This window comes from Colobus angolensis, unplaced genomic scaffold (genome assembly GCF_000951035.1).
Source record: "Colobus angolensis palliatus isolate OR3802 unplaced genomic scaffold, Cang.pa_1.0 Scaffold24, whole genome shotgun sequence".
NCBI classification, from domain to species: Eukaryota; Metazoa; Chordata; class Mammalia; order Primates; family Cercopithecidae; genus Colobus; species Colobus angolensis.
This window is the reverse complement of record NW_012115599.1, coordinates 1,194,063-1,218,613: the sequence shown is the minus strand read 5'-3', so window position 1 is coordinate 1,218,613 and position 24,551 is coordinate 1,194,063. Positions and strand designations below refer to the sequence as shown.

Genomic DNA, 24,551 nt, shown 5'->3' with positions numbered 1-24,551 from the left:
CACACACACACACACACACAAAGAAAAATTGATAAGAGACTGGGCAATAAGACATACTTGAACATATTAAAAACAACCTGATATAAGCATCATTGAAAGTTTCTGTAAAAAAAAATCAATAATAGGCTTCTCTCACCAATTTGTCTTGGTTGTTACAGTTTAATTTTTGATTCACTTTCTGTGTATCTATGTGTCTGCATGTAAGTGTACTACCAAAATGGAGAAAGGGATCATTTATTAGAATATTATTAACATCTATAATATCCCACGCACAGAGAGGTTCCCTTTTCCATATGCTTTACATGACAAAAGGAATAATTGTCATTAGGAATAAAAAAGTAAACATTTTCATAAATACTATTTTAATGTGTAAAGACAGAATATTGTTATTTAAATAATTACATTATTAAACTGAAAACAGAAATCTGGATGTGTATGACTACCTCTAGTTATAAGCTACTGATTTATTGATGACTGAGAAATGTCACTAGCCATAGCATATTACATAAAAACATAAGAGATTCAAAATTGCTTTTTATAATTAACAGTCCTTAAACAAGAAGAGTTTTCTCATTGTTCACTCTTAATAATAAACAGAAAAACTACCAAAAGTTGAGAAAGCAAAGTTTTGAACTCAATGGACATCTTCATTAGGCAGAGCCAGAGAAAGACTCACCAGGACAGAATATATGTGTAGACATCGATATACTGGAGAGAAATCCACCAAATCTTGGGCCCCAGGTACCTGCAAATACAAGATTACAACAAAAAAATTCAAACAAAGCTATTAAAAGCAACTACCTTAATTGTTACTACTCAAGTGTTTGGTTCTTTTTATAAAGGCCAGTTCTAGCTTCTAAGTGAGAAATACAAAACAAACAAAGAAATAGGTTTCCAAAGACCTAGTTCTTATGTTTTAGCCATAGAATTAATAAACTGTGAAGATATACACCAAGGCTGGGACAAAGCCCACAAGGATGGGTAGCAGAGAAGAGAAACAGCTGGCACCAATCCTGCATTTGCCTTTAGAGATACATCTTTGGCCATGGGACTCTAAAGGGAAAATAAGAACAATGGGAGAATGCACCTTTCATGACGACTTTTTCTAAAAGACATAAGAGTTTATATAAAAAACTAAGTTTTAGTAGTTAAAAACAAAACTTGCCACACAATATGAATCATATTGTGACTGCCTGCCAGTCAACTTCTGAAGAACACAAGAATTCATCAATACTTAAGTCAACATGCAATCAAAATCAGAAATATGCTACGAAAAGAGGGGAGATTATGTGAAAAATAAGACAAAGAATGGAAAAGTCAAACCAAGAAGTAATACCAATGGATTTTAATGTGAATAGTGTATGTTAATTAAACCTAGACATCAAAAGAGAAACTAAAAGAAAAAAACATCAGGTAAGAACTGGAATCTAGTTTCAATGCTAAAATTGATTTGCTATGTGATCTGACAAGAGTAATTCACAATTTACTTTGATCTCGATTTCCTCAGTTGAAAAAAAAAATCAGCTGATTTATAGGGATTTAACAAGAATAAAAGGAAATATTGAAAGTAAATGTTTAACAAAATAAAACAAAAAGAAAATGAAAAAATTACATAAAGAAGTATTCAAAATAAAGACCTGCCAGTTTTTACTGTAACACTGGTAACTACATAATTCATCAGAATATAAGCAGCAGGCATATCTAATTTGGGTAGGGCTGATTCATAATTACAAGGTCATTTTCCCTTATTTCATAAAGTAAATCTCATTTCTTCTTTTGGGGCATAGCTTGTTTACCAAGATACTTTTCTTAATGAAATCTACTAATTCTAAAATTCAACAGCACAATACCTACGTTCTTTTCCCTCTGGAACCATTACACTTTTAGGTTTATGGGTTCAAACTTATTGACTATTCTGTTCATCTGCTTCACACCCATAAGAGCAAAGATTAAATCTCTATATTTTAAGTTCCTTGACAGCACTATATACTCTGTAAGCACACAACAAACTTTTACGTGAATCTAAAAACTGATAGTAAGATGGTCAACATCCTATAGCGTGGCCCAAGAATAACTTTACCTAAAAAAAAAAAACAAAAAAAAAAACCTTTAAGAAGAGGTAATGAGCATTGCAAATTACTGAAAAAAAAATATGGTACAGCATGCAGTTTAAAAAGAGTAGGATTAAATAGCATATAAAAATTGTACGAGTGCAAATGGACACTCATTTTCATCTTAATAACACAAAGAGTCCACAGGTGATCATTTTAGGCACTCTTATTTGAAATGATCACAACACTAAAACATCTTTACAGTCTCCTCTTTTGGACTGCAAAGTAGAGAGCTAAAGGAAATTTATTTTATCTTGACAGAAAACCAGAGCCTATTTTATCTTGCCAAAATATGAGGAAAATTTCTTTTATCTTGCCAAAAAGCCAGAGCCTACAGCTAAGCAAAACACATTCTCAAAAGAGGAAAAATGTTAAAACATCAAACATGATATTCACAATAGTATTTAAACTATATAAAAACTACACATGCATATGAAAAAAGACAAGAAGAAAACATATTTAAAAGTTTGATCTGTATAGGAAATGACACGTTTTTCTTTTATTTAGAATTAATAATTTTTAAATTCTGTTATATATTTACAAAAAGTTTAAAGAATTTTTCTTACATAATTTTGAGTAGCAAATTCAATCATAATTTTGTTTATATGTTCTTCTTCGTGCAGTTTATTTTGTTTAACTTCGTCTCAGAACCATAGTTTTACTCAAAAGGAAACTGCTTGTAGCCATTCCTCAGACAAGGCCTTAGCCACTTTACATGTCAGACCCACCCTTGTAGAATGAACATCTAAATTAAGGGAGAATTTCCCTAAAAATCTGTGATAAATAAGGTAACAGAGCCCCATAACAAAGACATTTTGTTACTAATGGGCTAAGACTGGTTTATGTGGGCATACTATTAAAAAAAAATGGATACATTTAGAAAGGAGACAAAGGCCTTTTTTTGTCATCTCCAACAAATATTTACAACCAAATCTATTCTCTCTGAGGCTATTGTGACATCATTCTATCAGCTTCAAACTGGCTAAAGTGCTCTGACTTGTAAGTATTGTCTCTATGATTTCTTAGCCACTGGAACCACCATCCAGTTAAGTCTTCCTAAGCACAAGACTGCCTGCTTTGAAAGCAGTACACAGAAATCTAGACAAAAAGAGAAGGGAGTAAAATGGGGCTTCCGTTCACAACTTTTACCTCTACTCCCAAAATAGCCTAATATTTAGAAATCATTTTTCCTCTATGCTCCCCTCTGTGAAGAACACTAGGAATGAACACCATGAGGAACCAAGAAGAGTGCTGTGAGGATAAAGGTATGTAAAGTATGCACTGACTCATGTTGCTTAGAGCGAGATGTGTTTTCTCTGCTGCCACTAATGAAAAAGAATCACAACTACAGAAAGGCAAAAGGAGAAGAGCAACATACATTGGCTGTGAAGGAATGCTACAGGTTGGGAAGAATAAGAAGTGAGCTTTCAAAAATCTAAATAAATAGGGGCGGGGAAGAGTATCAGAAGAAAATGAAGTTTTTCCTGACTCACAGAAATGGGTCTGTTTTAAGGTCCACATCTTGATCACCATTTAAAATGCTAACTCTCTGTCAGAGCTATATTCATACTTCTTCCTTTTCTTTGACCCTCCCTCCCCTCAAGTTGCAAAGAATGATTCAAGGAGGTTTAGGTTTCAGCTGGGGCAGAGGGAGGGGTCCAAGGACACTTTCTTAAGCTAACAATAACTGTTTCTAATGGTTTCTGTCTCCTAACAAAAGCCATGACTCCTTCTATTATCAGCTTCATCTAATTTTTCCTTTCCAAAGAAAATAACACAGCCCTTGCATTTTACACATGTCCAAATTTGACAAATCATTATCGACTGCCACTATAACTGATAAGAGATAACTTTGTGGTAGGACGTTGTCATTTCCTTTCATAAGGGCTTTCTTTCTGAGATACAGAAACATGATTAGAATAGTTAAACATTTCCTCTGCCTGGCAGTCAGGAACTCAAGACTTTAAGATACTGAAGTCTGTATTTTTCTAGAAGTTCAAATAGATCTATGAAGATACAAATAGTAGCCACAAATAGTATATTCAAAATTATCCTGTTTTTTTAACTAGTTGTTTTCCTTAAGAATTCACATGAAATAATTTCATCACCAAGGACAGCAGCTGCCTAATTCCCTAAATAGTTTCTGAATGGAGAGCATTAGTGCCTTTTGCCAGTTCAAACCTTTTTCCAGAGGATCAAATAGTAGGTAAGATTTTACATTCTATAACTAATATATCTGTGCCTCAGAGCATATTATAACATTACTTAAACTAAGAGAACTAGGATACATTTTTTAATAACCGATAAATAATGACCTAGTAAAGCATTTGAGGATGCCTTAACTTCAGTATCCAGAGGTAGATATCATGGAAGCAACTATTACATTCTTCTATAAATACACATTCACATATCAATTAGAGATCATTGACAGATTAGGTACATGTATTGGCATCTAATGGATCCTATTGGCATCCACGTTTGGTATCCACTAGATACCAATACATATGGCTAATCTGTTTGTTTCAATACAATTATTCTTACATTTTTATAATACCAATTAACAGCTTCAATCAAAGCATTAGTTCCTAGTTTTTGTTTGTGGAATATTTGTTGTTAAAGAGCATTTATAGTCTAAAATATAGCACCTAACACATGAGACCAATGTATAGATGACAAAAAAGAGTCTGAAAATAGAGGATGTTACAAAACAAACGTAAATTTTAAAATGGGATTAATCAAAGGCCCTCTGAAAAATCAAAAGCCCCTGAAAAAATATTATGAGCCCCCACAGATAATATTTACTACAGAAGATATACAGATTCAGCATAGACATGGGAATATTAGATGATCAGGATGAAAAGAAACATCAACATTTCTGATTACAAAAATTTTTACAAAACACCAGGATGCGACTTTTAGGATATATTTTTCTTCTTCTCTAATACATCTTAGTTCAGGTAAAAGAAAGTCTCTAAAAACAGAAAAGTAAATGGTTAAGTTCCTCTCATAGGGCATAAGGAAAAGGCATTTACATATTTAAAAAAGGATATTTTGATTTTTAAAATGCATGATGCCATTCAAGTTTTAACAGATATATTCATTTAACATTTTTCTAACCCTTCCTCCAAAAGGATTCAGAGTTCATAAATATTTTCTATTTTAAAAGACTCACTAGTGAAGAAAGGCAGGAAAGAAACATTATCTGCAGGTAAAAATATGATAACTCTACCAGCTTTACTGCTGGGTAAGCATACCCTCAGAAAAGGGGAATACACTATAAGAAAAGATTGCTTGCCTCCCTCCACTCAAGAAGAGTGGCGATATACTGTGAGATATTTACCTCTGCTGCTGATAAAGACAGCACATTAAAACAGAAATGCATTAGTACACTCCAGCCCTATTGTTCCCACAGTTGCACCAGAAGATAACACAAATACACAGACACACACACTCTCTTACACACCTACACAGCATTTATTTTTCTCTTAAGAAGGCTTTCAAAGTAGATGGATCATCCAAAAAGAGTTTGATAGAGATTTGCAAGGAATTTAGATATCTATCTCACTCATTATTTGAGTACAAAATAGTTTCCCCGTATTGGTAAATGAATGCAGGGACTTGGTGCCCATTTCTGAGCATTACTTAGATCTCAAGTCATTAAAATGTACCAGGCATTTTTCTGCAGAGAGAAGACAACAAATGATTAGCTGAAGGAGCATTGACTTTGCATTCAGAGGATCAATTTTGACAGCACATATTATGTCTATAAGCCAGGAAATGTCTGGTAAACATTTTTCACCAGTGTGCACTTCAGATCTATGTTGCTTCCCAAAATTCAGAGAAAAGAAGGGTAGAATTCATTTGGATATGAGCTCTTATGCAGCTAGACTAAACACCACAGAAACACCAACAAACTGGAAGGCCTATAATTTTAAGTGACTAGAATTAGCAAAAGCATAAAGAATTTTCTAAGCCTTTGAGCATATAAGAATACTGTGGCCAGAGCCCTATCCTAAAAAAGTACAAAATTATGCCAAGGAGCTTCTCACAAATTATTAGGATTCTTTCTGAGAAATCCCTAAGCAGATTACCACTTAATTACTCAAATGTTTGCACTAAGCAGCACAAAATCAGGAAAAACCACCATTTCTCCTTACTGAGGCACTGCAAAAAACCTGTGACCAAAGTCAAAGGATAGTCCCTCAAGAATTCTCTGCTTAAAGCTGAACACTGAGGGCCAGGCATGGTGGCTTACACCTGTAATCCCAGCACTTTCAGAGGCCAAAGCAGGTGGATCGCTTGAGTCCAGGAGTTCGAGACCAGCCTGTGCAACATGGCGAAACCCATATCTACAAAAAACTGCAAAACTTAGCCAGGTGTGATGGCATATGCCTGTACCCCAGCTACACAGGAGGCTGAGGTGGGAGGATCGCTTGAGCCTGGGAAGTTGAGGCTGCAGGGAGCTGAGATCATGCCACTGTACTCTAGCCTGAGTGACAGAGTGAGACCCTGTCTCCAAAACAAACAAACAAACAAACAAAAAGGCTGAACACTGGTGAAACAAAAATTCAACTGGTCTTTATTTAACACGGGTCCACTATATGCTATGAAACGCTAAACCTTTAGGCAAAAGAGGCAATTTTGCACTACTTGGTATTAAACATAAAAGGTCTGAGAGAATAAAAAATTAAGATGAGGAAAAGTAGGTTTAAAATGTTACAATATTATAGGTAAAGAATGAATATCCCTAATATATAGAGAACTAATAAACAATGAAGAAAAAAACAAAATCATTCAAAAAATAGGCAAAAGACATAAGCAGTTTACAAAAAAGATATACAAATAGCCCTGAACCTTATAAGATACTCAACTTTACCCACAGTAATAGGAACAAAAATTAAAACTACAAAGAGATATGTTTCTTATCTATGAGAATAGCAGAAATTCAAAAGCTTAAAATAAATACTCTCTTAAAGAAGCTGTAAGAAAATAGGCAACTCATGCATTGCTGGGGTGGGTGGTAGGGTATCGAAAATAGTACAACCCCTGTGGAGGAGAATTTGACATTATCTAACAGAATTATACATGCATTTACCCCTTGACTCAACAATCCTGCTTCTGGGAACCTACCCTGAGGATATAGCTCCAACCACATGGAAAAACAGTTCTCAGGAATTTTTTTTTTTTTTTTTAAGTTTTAAAGTGTTTTGCATATGGTAAAATTCACTCTTTCTAGTAAACAATTCTGTAAGTTCTGACAAATGCATATAGACCTGTAATCATCATCATAATCAAGATAAGAAGAAACAGTTCTAGCACTCCCCAAAATTCCCTATGGCCCTTTGTAGTCAAATTGTTTCCTGATGCCTAGCCCTTGGCAAACACTGATCCATTTTCTATCTCTAGAGTTTTGACTTTTTAGAATTGTCATATTGATAAGACTTATATAGTATGTAGCCTTTTGAACCTGGCTTCTTCCATTGAACACAATGCATCTGAGATTCATCTGTGTTGTTTCATGCATCTGCAGTTTATTCCTTTTTATTTCAGAGTGGTACTTCAATTATGGATATACCACAGTTCATTTATCCCTTCATGCACTGAAGGACATTTAGGGTGTTTCTCGTTTTGGTAGTATATGCACAAAGCTGCTATAAATATTAAGCTTCAGGCTTCTGAGTGAACATGCTGGTTCAATACCCAGTGGTCATATATATGACCACTCCTAGCTGTATGTTCAACATTATAATAAACTGCCAAACTGTTTTCCAAAGCGACTCTATCGTTTCACATTTTCACAGCAATATATGAGTTCAATTTGCTCTATATCCTTGACAGTACATGGTAATGTATTTTTTTATTTTAGCTATTCTAATAGCTGTACAGTTAAAACACTACTTTTTAATAAAAAAAATTGGAAATCCTTTAGTGTCCATGTATCGATTGGCTGAATAAACTATGGTACATCCAAACAATGGAGTACTATTTAGCAGTAAAAATAGAATGAGAAATATTTCTATGAATTGATACGGAATAATTTTCAGAATATATTTCAAATGAAAAAAACAAAGTACAAATATATATGTATTATGCTATTAATAATTATGTTGCTTAAGGTATAATGAAGGGTATACATACAAAAACTAACAACACTCATTACTTACAAAAGGTGGGTAGGAGCAGTGTGGAAAGGATAAGGATGAGAAAGGGATTTCACTGAATATATCTTCTTATAGTTTTGCCTTTGAACCATGTTCATATTTTAAATAGTCAAAAAGTTAAATAAATAAGGATAGTTGAACCCTAAAAAATAATACAAAAAGAAACAAATGAACCTAATTATATATCAATTTGGTAACAATCAAACAGAAGAAAAAAAAATTAGCCAAAAGTGTTTGAACACAGTACTCTGAACTATACAGACTTAGTGGGATACACTGTAGGATTAAAAGAACTGGGAAGAAATCTTGAACTTAATAACTTTATTGCTTTTAGTGACATTTGCATAATAGTTCTGCAACTATTTTCTGGGTATTATATAATTATCCAAAAGAGTAAATACACTGATACTCTGGAAACCAGAATATTTGCAAATACAAATATAGAATGACAGAAAAAACTTATTACATTAGATTGGAATTAGAAGTTCTAATATTAGCTTTAGAAGTATTAGCTTTAACTCATGATTTATTTTTTTAAGTCTACACATTAATGTAGCCAGTGTATTTCTTAGCTCTGTCCACAAAAGGGGTATACCTAATGCCCATGTTAGTTTCTAAATATCATTTCCCAGTAAAAGAAATTAGAACTCTCTGAAGAAATGGCTGATGCCAGGGCTGGGGCAGAACCGGGTAGAGAAATTAGAGAAAAGAGCAGAGCTCAAAAACTGGATGGATAATTTGGAACAAGTGGAAAATGAAAATGAAAGACAAGATGGAATATAACACATTGTATATAAAATGATTATCCATGTGCCCATACTGACACTACCAAAAATAAGGGGAGAAAAGGAAAGTTTTTTATAGAAGAATGCTGACTAATAAATGTGAAAGAAATGATAAAAATAGGAAATCACAATATCTTATAACAACCATGGCAACATATGATTCCGGAAAGTGGCATCAATGAATTCTAAAACCACTGGGTGACAAGATGTTAGGGAACAGGATAGTCACATGGTCTAATGCATTACTAATTACAAAGAAGGATGGCTACCTTTATGGTCAAGAAATCTAGTGAACACCGTCTTAACCAATACGTGCCTCCAGATGTGATGCAATGAAAAGAACTTAATATTACCTTTGTAATATTCCTGCCAAAAATGATTAACCTGATTCTAGTCATGAGGATATAACGAGATGTATCTAAACAGATGGATATTAAGGGAGACTAAACAGATGTAAAAATTAATGTGCAAAATTTGTCTGGATGTGGCTGCAAGGAAAAAAATGAAGGAAAAAAAATCTGCTAGAAAGAACATTATTGGAACAACTGGAGATATTTGTATAAAGGTTGTATATTAAGTGGCAGTGTCACCATCAATGTGAAATTTCCTGATGTAATCACTGTATTGTATGTATGTAGAAGAACGTCATTGTCAGGAAACACAGATTACAGTATTTGGAGTTCCAAATATTATGAATGATGCATGCCACTTTCTTCCAAATGGCTCAGTTTGGGGAGAGAAAAGAAACATACACATACACACAAACATACACACACAGACACACACACACGCACACCCCTATTCATTCAAAATCAAATTTTTGAGAGAGAGAGAGGAAGTGTCAAGTTTTAATAAGTGAACTATTTAAGTGAAGCATATATGGATACCATATGTGTAACTTTCCTGAAGATGTAAACTTCTTCAAAAGTAAAAGAAAATTTTTAAAAGAGTGTATTACAGAAGAAGTAAAATTGAGGGGTCCTTCAGATAAAAGTAGAATAAGGCATTCAAGGCAAGAAGAAGGGGGTAAAGGATCATATTCCACAGTTGCAATTACTAGCAACTTAGTGCAAGGTAAAGTTTTTTGAATAATCAATGAGACTATAAAAGAGAAATTCTACAACACCTGAAAAGAGAGGTCGAAGTTTATAATTGAGGCAAATGATTTCAAAATAACAGGACATTTACACTATCACCACAACAAAAAAAAAAAGAAAAAAACCTTGAGTTGATGTGAGTCATAATATATCTTTACCAATGGATAGACCTAAAAGAGCAAAGACTGGGAATAAGAAAACCAAAACAGAATGTCTAAAGCATGTCATAATGTTTTCATTCAACCTTCTAAATTGCCCTTTTGGTATTTCCTTATATATATGGGCACCTACTTTTCTTTTGATTGCATATGTCCTTAATAGACCAGCTTTCATTAAGAATAGAAGTTTAAAATTCAAAGCCTACAGGTATCAATGGGTATTGGGATTAAGTGATGGATGCTGGCAATTTTAAATCATATTCTCTTAATAGACATACTTTGTATATGAAATATCAAGGACTATTATTTATTCTTACAAAACACATTATTTTTTTTCACATCAGTGTGGCCCTGTCAGTCTGTTTTTTATTTTGCCATTTTTTTTGGATAGACACCCAATATAAGCAGTATTATATTTTTGTTATCACATTTAAACCATATCCCTGATGGCAACATTGCTACTCAAGACCAGTCTATTACTACCATGCTTAGAAAAAAACTAAATTAGAAATCTAGATTTTTATGTGAATCTAATTGACTTGTAGAAGTTGGTGACTAATTTAAAAATTCGTAAGCATTGTGTAGGCCAACAACCAGTATGCAAGCTGTTTCTGGTCCATAGGTTGCCAATCTGCAACCTCTGATTTAAACTCTAAACTTCTAAAGGCAGCCTTTACTTGAGTTTAAACTCTAAACTTCTAAAGTAGCCTTTAGCTTATCGAGGAATGATCCTCATTTTCTGTTAACTTCCTGTCAATGGAAAGTTTTACAATCAATATTTTAAAATTTGGGTCAAATATCACAACCACATATTTTTACAAGCAATTTGACATAATTATTGTCACTATTTCATAGGTGAGAAAAGGGATGCTTAGAAAAATTACATAATTTGCCCTAATATCACAAAGATAGAAGCTTGTATATTCTAAAAACAAATCTTTTTTGTATACTTTCCAAACACCCTCTGTTATGACTAAATTGTGTTATGACTATAATTGTGTCTCCTCTGCAAATTCCTATGTGGAAGTCCTTAGTCCCAATGTGACTGTATTTGGAGACTGGGCCTTTAAAGAGGTAATTAAAGTTAAATGAGATCATAATAATGGGGTTTTAATTCAATAGGACTGGTATCCTTATAAAAAGAGGAAGACACACCTTATAAAAAGAGATGTAAGCAAAGAAAAAAACTGTATGAGGATACGGCTAGAAGGCAGCTATCTGCAAGCCAAAGAGAGAGGCCTTAGGAGAAACTAACCCTGGTGGAACCTTGATTTTGGACAGCCAGCCTCCAGAAACATGAGAAAACAGATTTTTGTTTAAATCACCCATTCTGCAGCCAACTTAATTTATTTGCCAACTGTTAAGGAACAGTGGTAACCATGTCATCCACATCACTGGTCATAGAGTATGGGTCACATAAGTATTTGTTGACTAAATAATTCATGTCAGATTTCTCTCTCTAGATTTTGGTGTCTCTTTTGAAGTATAGAATCAACAGGAGGGAATTGTTAATGTAAATACAAATGCCATGTTAATAGAAAGCCTTCTGGGATGTCTTGATTATTGTTGTGCTATAGTAATTTTGAAGTAATGGGACGTATTAATTTGCTAGGGCTACCATTACAATATAGAAATATGTTTATGTTCTAGGGCTCCAGGGACCAGGAGCTCCATCCTCATCAGGGACCCTGTTAAAAAATGCAGACTCGGACTCATTCTCAATCTGTATAATCACAATCTACATTTCAATATGCTTCCCAGGTGATTCCTATGCACGTTAAATTTCAAGAAACATGGTTCTACAATACAGTTCTTAAGTTGGGTACTAGAGGTAAAATGAATTCCATAAACTCCCTGAAATTTCATGCAAAACTTTTTGTGACAGAATATATGTACATTTTACTGGGAAATGACTCCATATATTTTTACCAAACTTTCAAAGTAATACATGACCCCAAACAGATTAAGAGTGACTGCCATACAGGATTCTATGCCACCGTTACCATGCTTACAGATTAAAAGTCACAATATTCCAAAAACTATGCTGTTCTCAATGAGGTCTGTTGAAGAATGACAAGAATGAAGGTCAGAACGTCACAGTGGGTCACGAAAGACCTTATCTGAAGAATTTATTCACACCATGCAAGAACTATGCCAAGAAACCAGTTTGGAAACATCTAAATAAATAATTCTCTACATGAGGTTTGAGATTAAGAATGTGCAGTTGAAGAAGATTCAAGCTGAGAAGTAAATAAATATAAGGTAGAATTTTTTTTAAGATAGAATGCCATTAGATGACAGTGAAATGCCAAATTTTTGTTTTAAGAGCTCAATCAGCAAATCTTTAATATGAATTGTTTGATGTGAGATATGGAACCATTTAAAAATATTAACTTCCAAGTACATTCTTACAGTACTACTTTTATGAGAAACCTCCCACACATTTTACTAGTCTCATTTTCTTCATCTTCTCTGAGAAGGCAAAGAAGGAGCATGGCACAGAAATTAAAAGGAACTTACCTAGGATCTTCAATGGGTCCATTATAAAGAATGGTTTCCTTTTATATATCACAGTTTCAATGACATATAAGAACTGTGTATATATTTTATTTTTTATCTTATCATCTAACCATCTCTTCAGGTACTGTACTATCCAAGGGCACAGACTATGTCTAACCCATAAGCCACAGTATCTGACAGAATTTCATCTTCTTCATGGGTACGCAAAATGTAGGTTAAAGGAGTTGGTGCTTCTTGAGACTGATGCTTTATTGTGCTACTACTGTGACTGATCATCTGTGATGGAATCTAATATCTGAAAGTTTGTCCTCCAGGGTGGATCCACATCCTAACACACCAGTCATTCCAGGCAATTAGGGAGAATGTTAGAAAATATTCAGGGGAATAAAGTCCCCTCTATCTCTTTCTATCTCCATGGGTCATTAGGCCAATAGTTGGTTCATTTTAGTTTAAAGTGGTACAATAGATAACACTCAAAAGACTTTTCTTAGCTCTATTAAGAGCTAGTAAGAGTTCTTGCAATCCATGTGCAGTAGGGATAGGATGAAACTTTCAAGCTTTGTTAACTATTAATGTACTTCATTTACATAATAAACATATCCTAGTAAAATATAAACTTTAAAAATGATAAAATTATTCACTTAAATAGCAGAAGTGTGTCCCCTCAATAATGAAACTTATATAAAAGAATGTAGTAGTTTACAGCCGAACATGGTGGCTCACGCCTGTAATCCCAGCACTTTAGGAGTCCGAGGTGGGTGGATCACGAAGTCAGGAGATGGAGGCCATCCTGGCTAACATAGTGAAACCCCATCTCCACTAAAAAATACAAAAAATTAGCTGGGCATGGTGGTGGGCGCCTGTAGTCTCAACTTCTGGGTAGGCTAAGGCAGGAGAATGGCATGAACCCAGGAGGCAGAGCTTGCAGTGAGCCGAGATCAAGCCACTGCATTCCAGCCTGGGCAACAGAGTGAGACTCTGTCTCAAATAAAAAAATAAATTTAATTTAATTTAATTTAATTTTAAAAAAAGAATGCAGTAGTTTACATTCTTATGATAGCTCCTGAGATGTTCTATCAAACTTAAATGCTAAGGTTGTAGGCATAAAAATAACATCTTTATTTGTTTTTCAGCTCAAACAGTAACAGTTTAAACATTGCCAATTCACCTTTTGAAGTCAAAGAGGAATAACAATAGAGGCAGGCATAATGACAATAGAGATACATAACAGAAGTCAGCAAGGAAGAGTAATGGAGATAGAACAGAAACCAATGTTTCCTCACCACCCTTTAAGGAGCAAGGATTTGTGAAATCCTATGAGGTAGAGACTACTGCCTCTACTTAATAGGTGAAGACACTCAGCTTAACGATTAAACAGTTTATCCAAGATTACAAAATTAGGACAAGTTTTGGGAAAGAGAGAAAAGCAAGAGAGTAGTAACGGTAAAATAGGAGACAAGTATGGGGAAGAAGCAGTGAATCCAGTTTGATCTGGAGAAAGGAAGCAAGCACTTAAAAAGAAAGGCTTCTGAGTACAGGAATAAATGATTCCTTACACATGTCAATGGCCATTTTAAAAGTAAATGATACGATTATTAAGAATTTTTTAAAACTTAAGTGGCAGAACCAGGATTTGAACACAGTCTGTCTGACTCTAAAGCTCAGGCTCCTAAACACCACACTCACAAAGAAAAATCCAGTTAATGCAAATGATAAATATTTAGAAAAAAAATTTAACAGGAAATTCAAAGGTCATAATAGTTTTATTTTTAAAAACACATTAAACATCCTTCTAACAACAAAGAAAGATATAAAAATATGTACTAGTTAAGGCACTTAATCTTATTCTTCCCTGACAGTGACACAGAACTAATCTATGAGGTTATGAGTATGTCACAAAATTCCCAGTTACCCTGTAATCACTCATATGTTTATTTCCTCCAGAAATGCACTCTCAACTGTCTGGAATCTTTGTGAATTTTCCATCTGAGCCATTTCTCAAGGTAAAGAATCTATTTGTTCACTCCTCAGCTTTTGAAGTAACATTTTTTTTGTTTGTCTCCAGTAACTGTTGCAGTTTCAGCCGAGGTCACCTAGACCTTCTGTCTCTAGGTAGGTAAACTCTACTCTTCCCTTAATGTAGTCCCAGTCAGTACAGAATTTAAAAACCCTGAAACTTTTCAAAATAGGGGAGTGAATTTAAAATTTAAATTCTCGAAAAAGAATCAGGATCTAAATTATCTTAGTGTATCTTCAATTTCCTTATATTGAGTCTTATTTGTATTCAAAATGGTACTTAATATCCAGAAGATCATATAAACTACTTATATGGATAAACTCTTCATCACATCTCAAACATACCATTTAAGTTTAAAAATAGTCTCACTTCCCCGCATCAAATGTTAGTTACCTCTTCATCATCTTCCTCGTCTTCAACATCCAGAATTCCTGAATCCTGTTCAGACTTAGGACTAGTGCTTTCTATCTCTGTATCAAAGATTATATATGCATCTTTCTTAGATTTCCTCTTGCTACCTATTCTGGGTTGTTGCAAGACGATGTTATCCAAGTTTCTTTGCTGCTGGGCCTAGGATAGAGAAGAATACACACAAACACACCAAAAAGGTGGGGGTAGGGAGAGAGAAAGAAAGAAAAAAGAAAAGAAACAAAACTTAATTAAGCTTTCAACAAACTTCTAATTTTGAACAAATTGATATCTTAAAGAAAATACTACAACAAAAGGCCTTAGTACATAAAGTTTTAGTATCAGATATAAAGCCAAACACATTAATGTATACCTTTTTAACCCTGGAGCTATCATATTTTAACTCATTTTCCAAGTTAACACAGAACACAGATAATCAGTCAATATTATCATAAGACTTTTCAAATATATCCATTAAATCATCACAAAAAGAAATCTATCCAGTTTTGCCTTAGTAAGCCAGGAGATTAGTGCCTACTATTTATCTCTGACAAGAAAATACCTTATTGAGACCATAATGGTTGAAGGAAAAGGGTGGGAGCTTAGAATTAATTTTAATACATTTAGGCTTAAGATACTGTTAAAAACAGTTATGTGGATATAAGAGACCAATGAAATATAATCAGGAGAATGAATTATCTTCAGAAAGTGATTTGAACTAAGTAATTGAATAGGATTCCATGACTGTGATCTGTGGAAAGCAGGGTTTTAAAGGGTTTTTTCTTCTGAACCCTAGAAAAGGTTGTATGATCCCTTCAGCTTAAAAAAAAATAGACTGATATGGTGGCATGGTTTCAATAGATATAGAGAGGTAGAAAGTGGGACTATCCAGAGTCAACAACAGAAGCATTAAACCACACATTATTAGAGCTAGAAGTTACCTTAATTGCCACTCAGGAAAATGAGGCTAGAAAACAAAGGATGTGTTTGAAGTCACAAGGCAAGTGAGTGGTAAATCAGAAGCTCAAAGTATGGTCTCCTAAATTTCAAATTAGTGACATTTCCACTACACCAACAGTCCCTCAAAGCATGATCAAAATGTTTCCCAAAAATGAGTTGTGGTCAAATCAACAGGAAACACTGCATCCCATAAGCCTTCTTATAGATATGCAATGCACACTGACAGAACAAAAGCTGGGAGAGGTCCTATTTTAAAGAAACTTATTTAATTTGGTTTAATCCAGCATGTTCCAAAAACATTTCCCAAGGGAACTTTCCTTTTTCTTTCTTTTAATGTAATATTTGGTATTATCCCAAGATACAAAGCTTGAAAATGTGATCTCTGAAAGTATACATTTCTTAATCAATATAAGATATTTCTCCTCAGTGGCAAATAGAAATTAGTTCAGGAGAAAAATCAGTCTCCAAATCTTCTGTATAAGGTTAATGAAATGAAGATAAATATAAAGTATAAGAAGTTAGTCCAGGCATAGTGAAATGAGACAATTATAACAAGGCAGAGAAAAACTTCAACTATGTGAACTAGTTTCTGCCAAGAAAATGAAAAGAATCTACATTCCAGAGATTTGAATCAATGGACATACTTGTTTCTCTGCATATCACCCATTGATATTTTGGTTAGATTTACATAAATACAAGGCTTCAGTAACAAATTGAGATCGAGAAGTACCCCAAATCATTTAATTTAGGTTTGTACATAAGACACAATATCCTCCAAGCCTTTCAGAAACCAAGTTAAATAGAATATTCTATTTTTCTCAAAAGTAAGATGTCCTTCCCCACTTACTTCCAATGCAAAATATACAAAAAAGGATCAAGGACTCCAGGGGCACAAAGGAAGGTACAACTTTCTTTAAAACTTTCATATTTTAAAAAAGCAAGCTCTCACCTAGAGAGTGATCATTTGCTCACTTAACTCCATCCTCTTTCAGTACAGCAAAACCAAATGCTTTCATAAGTAACTCATATTTTATTGAATTCCAAGTTAATTATATTTGCTTCACAATCAATAAAATATTGTCAGTGTTTCAAAAGCAATGAACAAATGAAAGTTATCATCTATTCAAAATGTATGTTATGGTACTGGCAAGAGGTGGTGAAGACTAAATACTGATATAAATACATAAATACATATAATATACATAAAAATGAAAATGTGACATTGAAGTCCATGAAAATCAAAAAAAGAAAAAGCCCTTAAGAGATCTTTTCTAATATGCTATGCTGTTTCATCAAGACCATTGATTCTATCCCTCCAGAGACAACTACTATAATAATGTGGCAAAGAAGCAGCTGACTGACTTCTGCTGACTGGGCTGGAGTAGAAGGAGAGGGGTACAAGGAATACAAACAGCAACTAGATCTGAGAAAGCATTTAGGTGTTTTCATTTTCTTAGTTGTTCATTCTATTTGTAAGTAATTTTTACACACTTTACCACCTCTTTCTCAAGAGTACTTCATATATATTCTTCTCTGATTTCCTAATATAGAGAAATTGAGCAAGGTTTATTCCTCAAACCCTTATCCCTCAAACCACTCTTTCTACTCTCCCAAAATCCAGTAGCACATGTCCTGTTTCCTACTACTAATGTGTGTTCCACCATCACCTCATTTCCATCGTACCTAAAATGGAACTCATCACCTTCCTATTACAATCCCCCTACCTAATGCATCCAGGCTCTTCTTTAACCACATTTGTTCTCATGTCAATTAGATATAAGGGAAATTGGGGCGGGGGAAAAGGATTTAAACAAGTTTAAACTTCATAATCTATCACTTAGATTCCACCATAATGGAAGCTAAACCTAATTTTCCAATGTACTTACCCAATACCCTCCAAGATGAATCTTCCAATTGGATAAGTCTCTACCTCCTAATACGCTGGGTAAATTTCTACTTCTATATCCTTAGTTATGCCATTTCTCTATCTGATTACCTTTCGTTGCCTCAATCTAACCCTTCCTGCAAAACCCAGGTAAGATTCTTCTTCCTTTAGAAAGCCATTTCTCACTGCTCTAACTCATGATGTTTTCTCTCTGTACTCCTACCTTCAGTCAAACACGTGCTAAATGTCCACATGGTACCAAGCATTGTGTTGCACACTGATGATACAAATAAATAAGATGGAGACCCTGACCCCTGAATCTCACATCATACTATTACAGGAAGCAAATCAACAAATAAAAGATAAATATGATAAAAGATAAATATGCTTTTTCAGAGATAAATGGAAAGAGTAACCATTCCAGAAGAATGAAGCAGCATGAGAAAGGACTATGTATGAAAAAAATATTATCCACTCAGGAAACGGCAAGTAACTTTGTATAATTAGACTATAGTTTATAAAGCAGTAACAGGAGATAAAGTTAAAGATGCTATATAAAGCATTTTCAATGTTAGAGAAACAATAAAAGAATGTAAGCAGGTAAATAATGGGATCAGCTTTACAATTCAGACAAACCCTCAAAAAGTAGGGGAGTGGTCAACTGAGAAAAGACAAAGACTGGAAACAGGAAATCTAATACAGATCACTAAAACAGTCCAAATGACATTATGAGAACTTGAATAAAGGTAGCAACAGATTATAAGAAGCAAATGTAACAGAATTAACTGACTTAAATGTGGTACATGGAAGAGAAGAAGGAAATAAGAATAACTCCAAGTATTCTGGCCTTGATGACTAGACAGTAGGGCCATTCCAAGCAATAGGAACCATGAAAATAGTAAGTCGAATGCAGGATAAAAAAAAGATGAGTGCCATAAACCTGTTGGGTATCCAGGTGAAAATGACAGTAAAGCACTTCAGTGTATACAACTCTTTCAGGATAAGAAAAACACTTTACCATTCTTAGACTGCCCCAAGTCCAGAAAGTGACACACACATAGTAAATTTAGATTTTTATTATATAAAAAGAACAGGTAACAAAAGGGAATCCATGTGAAAATGAGATTTGGCCCAGTAAAAATTTATAGAAGACTTCACTTGAGTGCTTTTCTACCCATTAGAAGTTAGGGGAGAACCCACAAGCATGACCTAACCTGGACTGTCAAACTAATTCACTATTAACACTTCTAAAACTGTCAAAGTGTGTCTATGAGGCATCTTACACATGCCATTAAAGAAACATTTCTTGTGGAATACAACTTCCAGGGCTACCTAGCAATAAGACTCAGAGAATTAAAAATAATAAGAATCAAAAGCTAAAGGCTCCTGACTTTCTCAACCCAATACTGACCTCTAGTGGATTAGAGGCATACATACAAATAACCTTTAGAATAAGAAACTAGTTGAAAGGTTTAGGCTTACAGATTGGAGGCCTTGGAGGCCTAATATAATTATGTAGGCTTCAATAACAGGGGAGAAACAAAGCTTCTTGGAGAAAGATAGGTCTTACTCTGCAACTTATTAATTGGGCAGGTTACTTCTCTGTGCAGTATCCTTATCTATCTACCTATCTATATAAATTAATCAAACCTACCTCGAAGCGGCCACAAGGCTTAAATGAGAAAATACATGTGAAGTCTGTTAAATTAAAACAAAAAAACAAAAAAGCAAACAAACAAACAAACAAAAAACCTCTACCTATCTTGCCTCTGAAAAAGAAATAGGAATCTTTTTTTTTCTTTTTGAGACAGGGTCTCACTGTCACCCAGGCTGGAGTGCAGTGGCACAGTATCGGCTCACTGCAACTTCTGCCTCCTGGGTTCAAGCAATTCTCATGCCTCAACCTCCCGAGTAGCTAGGATTACAGGCGTGCGCCGCCACACCCGGCTCTGTTTTTGTATTTTTAGTAGAGACGTGGTTTCACCATGTTGGCCAGGCTAGTCTCGAACTCCTGACCTCAAATGATCCACCCACCCCGGCTTCCCAAAGTGCTGTGATTACAGGCGTGAGCCACCGCACCCAGCCAGGAATCTTGTTTCACTATCTACTATGGAAACATCTGAAACCCAGCAATATTTCTATACATAATAATTAATGCACCTAATATCACTGTATAACAAATTTTGCATTTACATACATTTCAAGTATTATGTTTCTGTAATGGACACAATTACTGCTCCACTTAAATCCTCTGTTTCATCTCTTATTCCAGCTACCATCAGCAACCAGTTCTGAATAGGCCTGGAAGCATCACATAACGTAACCTGACATCAGGTTACTTGGATACTTGTATAGTTGGATACTTACAGTATACTTCTTGCTGCCTGCCCTAGGACTTTTCTAATACCAGAATGTGGAACCCCACAAGAAATACTTAGCACTCCTGGAGCACAATCTGGAAGTAAAACAATCCTTGAAAAGCAGCTGACAGAAATGTTTCTTTGCTTTGTTCCTTCCATAGTCAGTTCCAAAAGTCTTCTCAGAGAGTCCCATGGATTAAGGAACCAGACTGCCCTAGCATTGTACCATTGTACTAACTCTCCCACCTTCTCTTTTCATTCCTCCTAACTCTTACTTCTGTTCCATGAGATCATACCACTGAATAAACCAGACACATATCAACTCCCCAGGCTAAGAGAAACCAAAGCTAAAATAACATCCCATCAACAATATAGTAAAGTAGAATTGTGATCCCTTGTTTAGTGTCTGAAGTCCAAAGGATAACCATGAAAATAAATGTCAAAATCAAGATAGGAAGAATCCAAAGTTGCCACTTCAAGTCTCACCAAAAAAATTAACTGTAAAGAAGCTGTAGTTTCAAACCAGAGTTTTTTCACACTTATCAGGACTGGCTCTGGACTCCATCTTTCTTTGGCAACCCACTCCAGTATCAGATTAAAACAAACAAACAAAATGAAAACAAAACAAAATAAAAGTGATTTAAAATGAAGGAAAAAGACCATCTTAAGATAATCTCAAAAAAGTTATTTGTATGTTATTGTCCATAGGAATGTATTTATGTGAACATGTGCATGTGTGCTTCATGTGATATTTTAAAACAAAGAAATAGACAAACAGTTCATGACCCAAAGGATTTCCATCAATATGGTTATTATACTTAGGACCTTTTTTATTTAAATTGAAGAAGGTGGTCACTATATCACCTTTAAAGTTCTAATAGTTACCCCAGGCCCAGGCAGATCTCCAAGTTCCTGAAGCACTCATCTCCCGGACAAGGAGTATGGGCTGCCTCCACCTCCCGCACCCCGCCCCTGCTGGCCAGTGCGGAGAACTTGGGACCAAGATTTCCCAGCTCCACACCTAGGCATACCTCTGGGCACTTGGTGGTCCCCCTCACTGGATTCTCCTTCAGCACTAGTGCTTGTGCCTGCCACTAGCAGACCTGTAGGTGGGCCTGCTGGGTCTGACCCCTTCCATCTTACCCATCACTCCCCCAATCCCCAGGGTAAAGCTGGAAGCTGAGACCAGGGTGCACTCCACAGATCAGACCATTGTCTGAGGCAACAGAGAGCTTCTCCCAATAAACAAGGATCAGATATATACCCAACCACACTGGGCACAATCAGCACTGACCCATATGCACCACCTACTGGCTTGCAAGTCCAATCACAGACTCATAAAATCTGCAGACAGAAGTTTGTAGGCCATAGAAGAAAAGCCAAAAGACCCTGGCCAACATTCTCTGTAGTGATAGGCCTTAGGGACGGTGAAAGAGAAGGGGAAATACATATATATATAGGCAAAAAATAAAAATTTAAAATTTCTATCCACATGAAAATGATTACGGGCCAGGAGCAGTGGCTTATGCCTGTAATCCCAGCACTTTGGGAGGCCAAGGTGGGCTGATTGCTTGAGCTCAGGAGTTCAAGACCAGCCTGGGCAACATGGTGAAACTCCATCTCTAACCAAAAAAAAAAAGCTGGGCACCTGTGGCTGTGATCCCAGCTATTCTGGAGGCTGAGGTGGAAGGATCACTTAATTTCAGGAGGCAGAGGTTGCAGTAAGCTGACATCATACCATCATACTCCAGCCTGGGTTATAAAGTGAGACCTTGTCTCCAAAATAGAAAAGAACTACAGAATTTTTTTTTTTTTTAAGATGGAGTTTCGCTCTTGTTGCCCAGGCTGGAGTGCAATGGCATGATCTTGGCTCACTGCAACCTCCACTTCCCGGGTTCAAGCAAAGAATTACAGAAATTTGAAGTGCCAATGTCTCCAGCTGAGAAGGAAGCAGTATAAATATTCTGGCACCACGAGAAACCTGAATGTATTGACACCACCATAGGATCACACAAGGTCTCCAGTAATGGCTCCTAACCAAAATGTAAATTTAAAATTTAGGGTTGGGGAGTGATGGGTAAGATGGGAGGCGTCAGACCTAGCAGGCCCACCTACAGGTCCTGCAATTGGCCAGGCTGATCTCTTCTTTAACAAATAAAGAAATCAAAATGGATTGCAAAGAAGCTCAATGACATCTAAGAAAAAGTTGAAAATCAACACAAAGAAACTTCTAAATTAATCAAGGAAATGAAGAGAAAGATAAATACATTAAAAGAAATTAATTAGAGCTTCTGGAATTGACAAACTCACTTAGGGAATTTCAAAATACAATAAAAAGTTTTAGCAACAGGCTGGACAAAGTGGAAGAAAGAATTTCAGACCTTAAAGACCAGTCTTCGAACTAACCCAATCAGACAAAAATAAAGAAAAAATAATTTTTAAAAATGAACAAAGTCTTCAAGAACTATGAGATTATGTAAAACAATCAAACCTATGAATTACTGGCATTCCTAAGAGTGAAGAAGAAAAAGTCAACAACCTGGAAAACGTATTTCAGGGAATAATTAAAGGTAACCTCCCTAATCTCACTGGAGAGGTAAACATACAGATATAAAAAATCCAAAGAACACCTGCAAGATACTACACAACATGAATATCATCAAGGCACATATTCAACACACTATCCAAGGTCAACTCTAAAGGAAAAATCTTACGGTAGCTAGAGAAAAAGGTCATATAACATACAAAAGGATACCTATGAGGCTAACAGTGAACTTCTCAGTAGAAATCTTACAAGACAGGAGAGATTAGGAAAATATTTTCAGTATTGTCACAGAAAAGAAATTCGAACCAAGAATTTGATATCCAGCCAATTAAATTTCATAAGCAAAGGAGAAATAAAATCTTGTCCAAACAAGCAAGCATAAGGGAATTTGCTACGACTAGGCCCACCTTAAAAGAGATCCTTAAGGGAGCTCTCTCTCTCTCTTTTTTTTTTTTTTAATGGAATCTTACTCTGTCGCCCAGGCTGGAGTGCAGTGGCGCAATCTCAGATCACTGCAATCTCCACCTCCTGGGTTCAAGCTATTCTCATGCCTCAGCCTCCTGAGTAGCTGGGACTACAGGCGCACGCTATCATACCCGGCTAATTTTTTGTGTTTTTAATAGAGATGGGGTTTCACCATGTTGGCCAGGCTGGTCTCAAACTCCTGATCTCAAGTGATCTGCCTCCCTTGGCTTCCCAAACTGCTGGGATTACAGGCATGAGCCACCCTCACCAGGCCCCTTAAGAGAGTTCTAAACATGGAAACAAAAGAACAATACCTGCTACTACAAAAGCATACTTAAGTACATAGCCCACAAGACCCTATTAAGCAATAACAATAGAAACTATAAAGCAACCAGCTAACAATTTCAATATTAACCATGAATATAAAGTCTAAATTCCCTACTTAAAAGGCACTGATATGCAAGTTGTGTTAAAGGAAAGAAGGAAAGAGAGGGAGGGAGGGAGGGAGGGAGGGAGGAAGGAAGGAAAGGAAGGAAGGAAGGAAGGAAGAAAGAAAGAAAGAAAGAAAGAAAGAAAGAAAGAAAGAAAGAAAGAAAGAAAGAAAGAAAGAAAGAAAACAAGGCCCTTCCATCCTGTCTTTAAGAGACCCATCTCACATGTAATGACACCCATAGGCTCAAGGGATTTGGGCCTACTAATAGGCACAAATAGAAAACAAAACAAAAAAAAGCACAGGTTACCATTCTTACATCTGATAAATCATACTTTAAGCCAACAACTATAAAAAAGGACGCAGTCGGGCATTACATAATAATGAAAAGTTCAGTTCAACAAGAAGACTTAACTATATACTTAACTAAATATATATGCACCTAACATTGGAGAACACAGATTCATAAAACAAGTTCTTCTTGACCTAAGAAAAGACTCAGACAACCACACAAAAATAGTGGAGGACTTCAGTACCCCGCTGGTAACAGACAGATCACAAAGGCAGAAAACTAACAGACATTCTGGACCTAAATTCAACAGTGGACCAATTGGACCTAACAGACATCTACAGAACACTTCACCCATCA

General features: G+C 35.4%; 1 protein-coding gene across 1 annotated transcript in view; it reads right to left on the bottom strand.

The window, feature by feature from the left end:
- The window catches only part of EXOC6B (exocyst complex component 6B), a 696,611-nt gene that overhangs the window by 408,625 nt on the left and 263,435 nt on the right, over window positions 1–24,551 (bottom strand). Inside the window, exons 7-8 of the mRNA XM_011945178.1 lie at window positions 15,243–15,419; window positions 677–745 (exon numbers count right to left, since the gene is read on the bottom strand). Of these exons, the coding sequence (XP_011800568.1) occupies window positions 677–745; window positions 15,243–15,419 (246 nt within the window). The remainder of the gene's footprint in view (window positions 1–676; window positions 746–15,242; window positions 15,420–24,551) is intronic.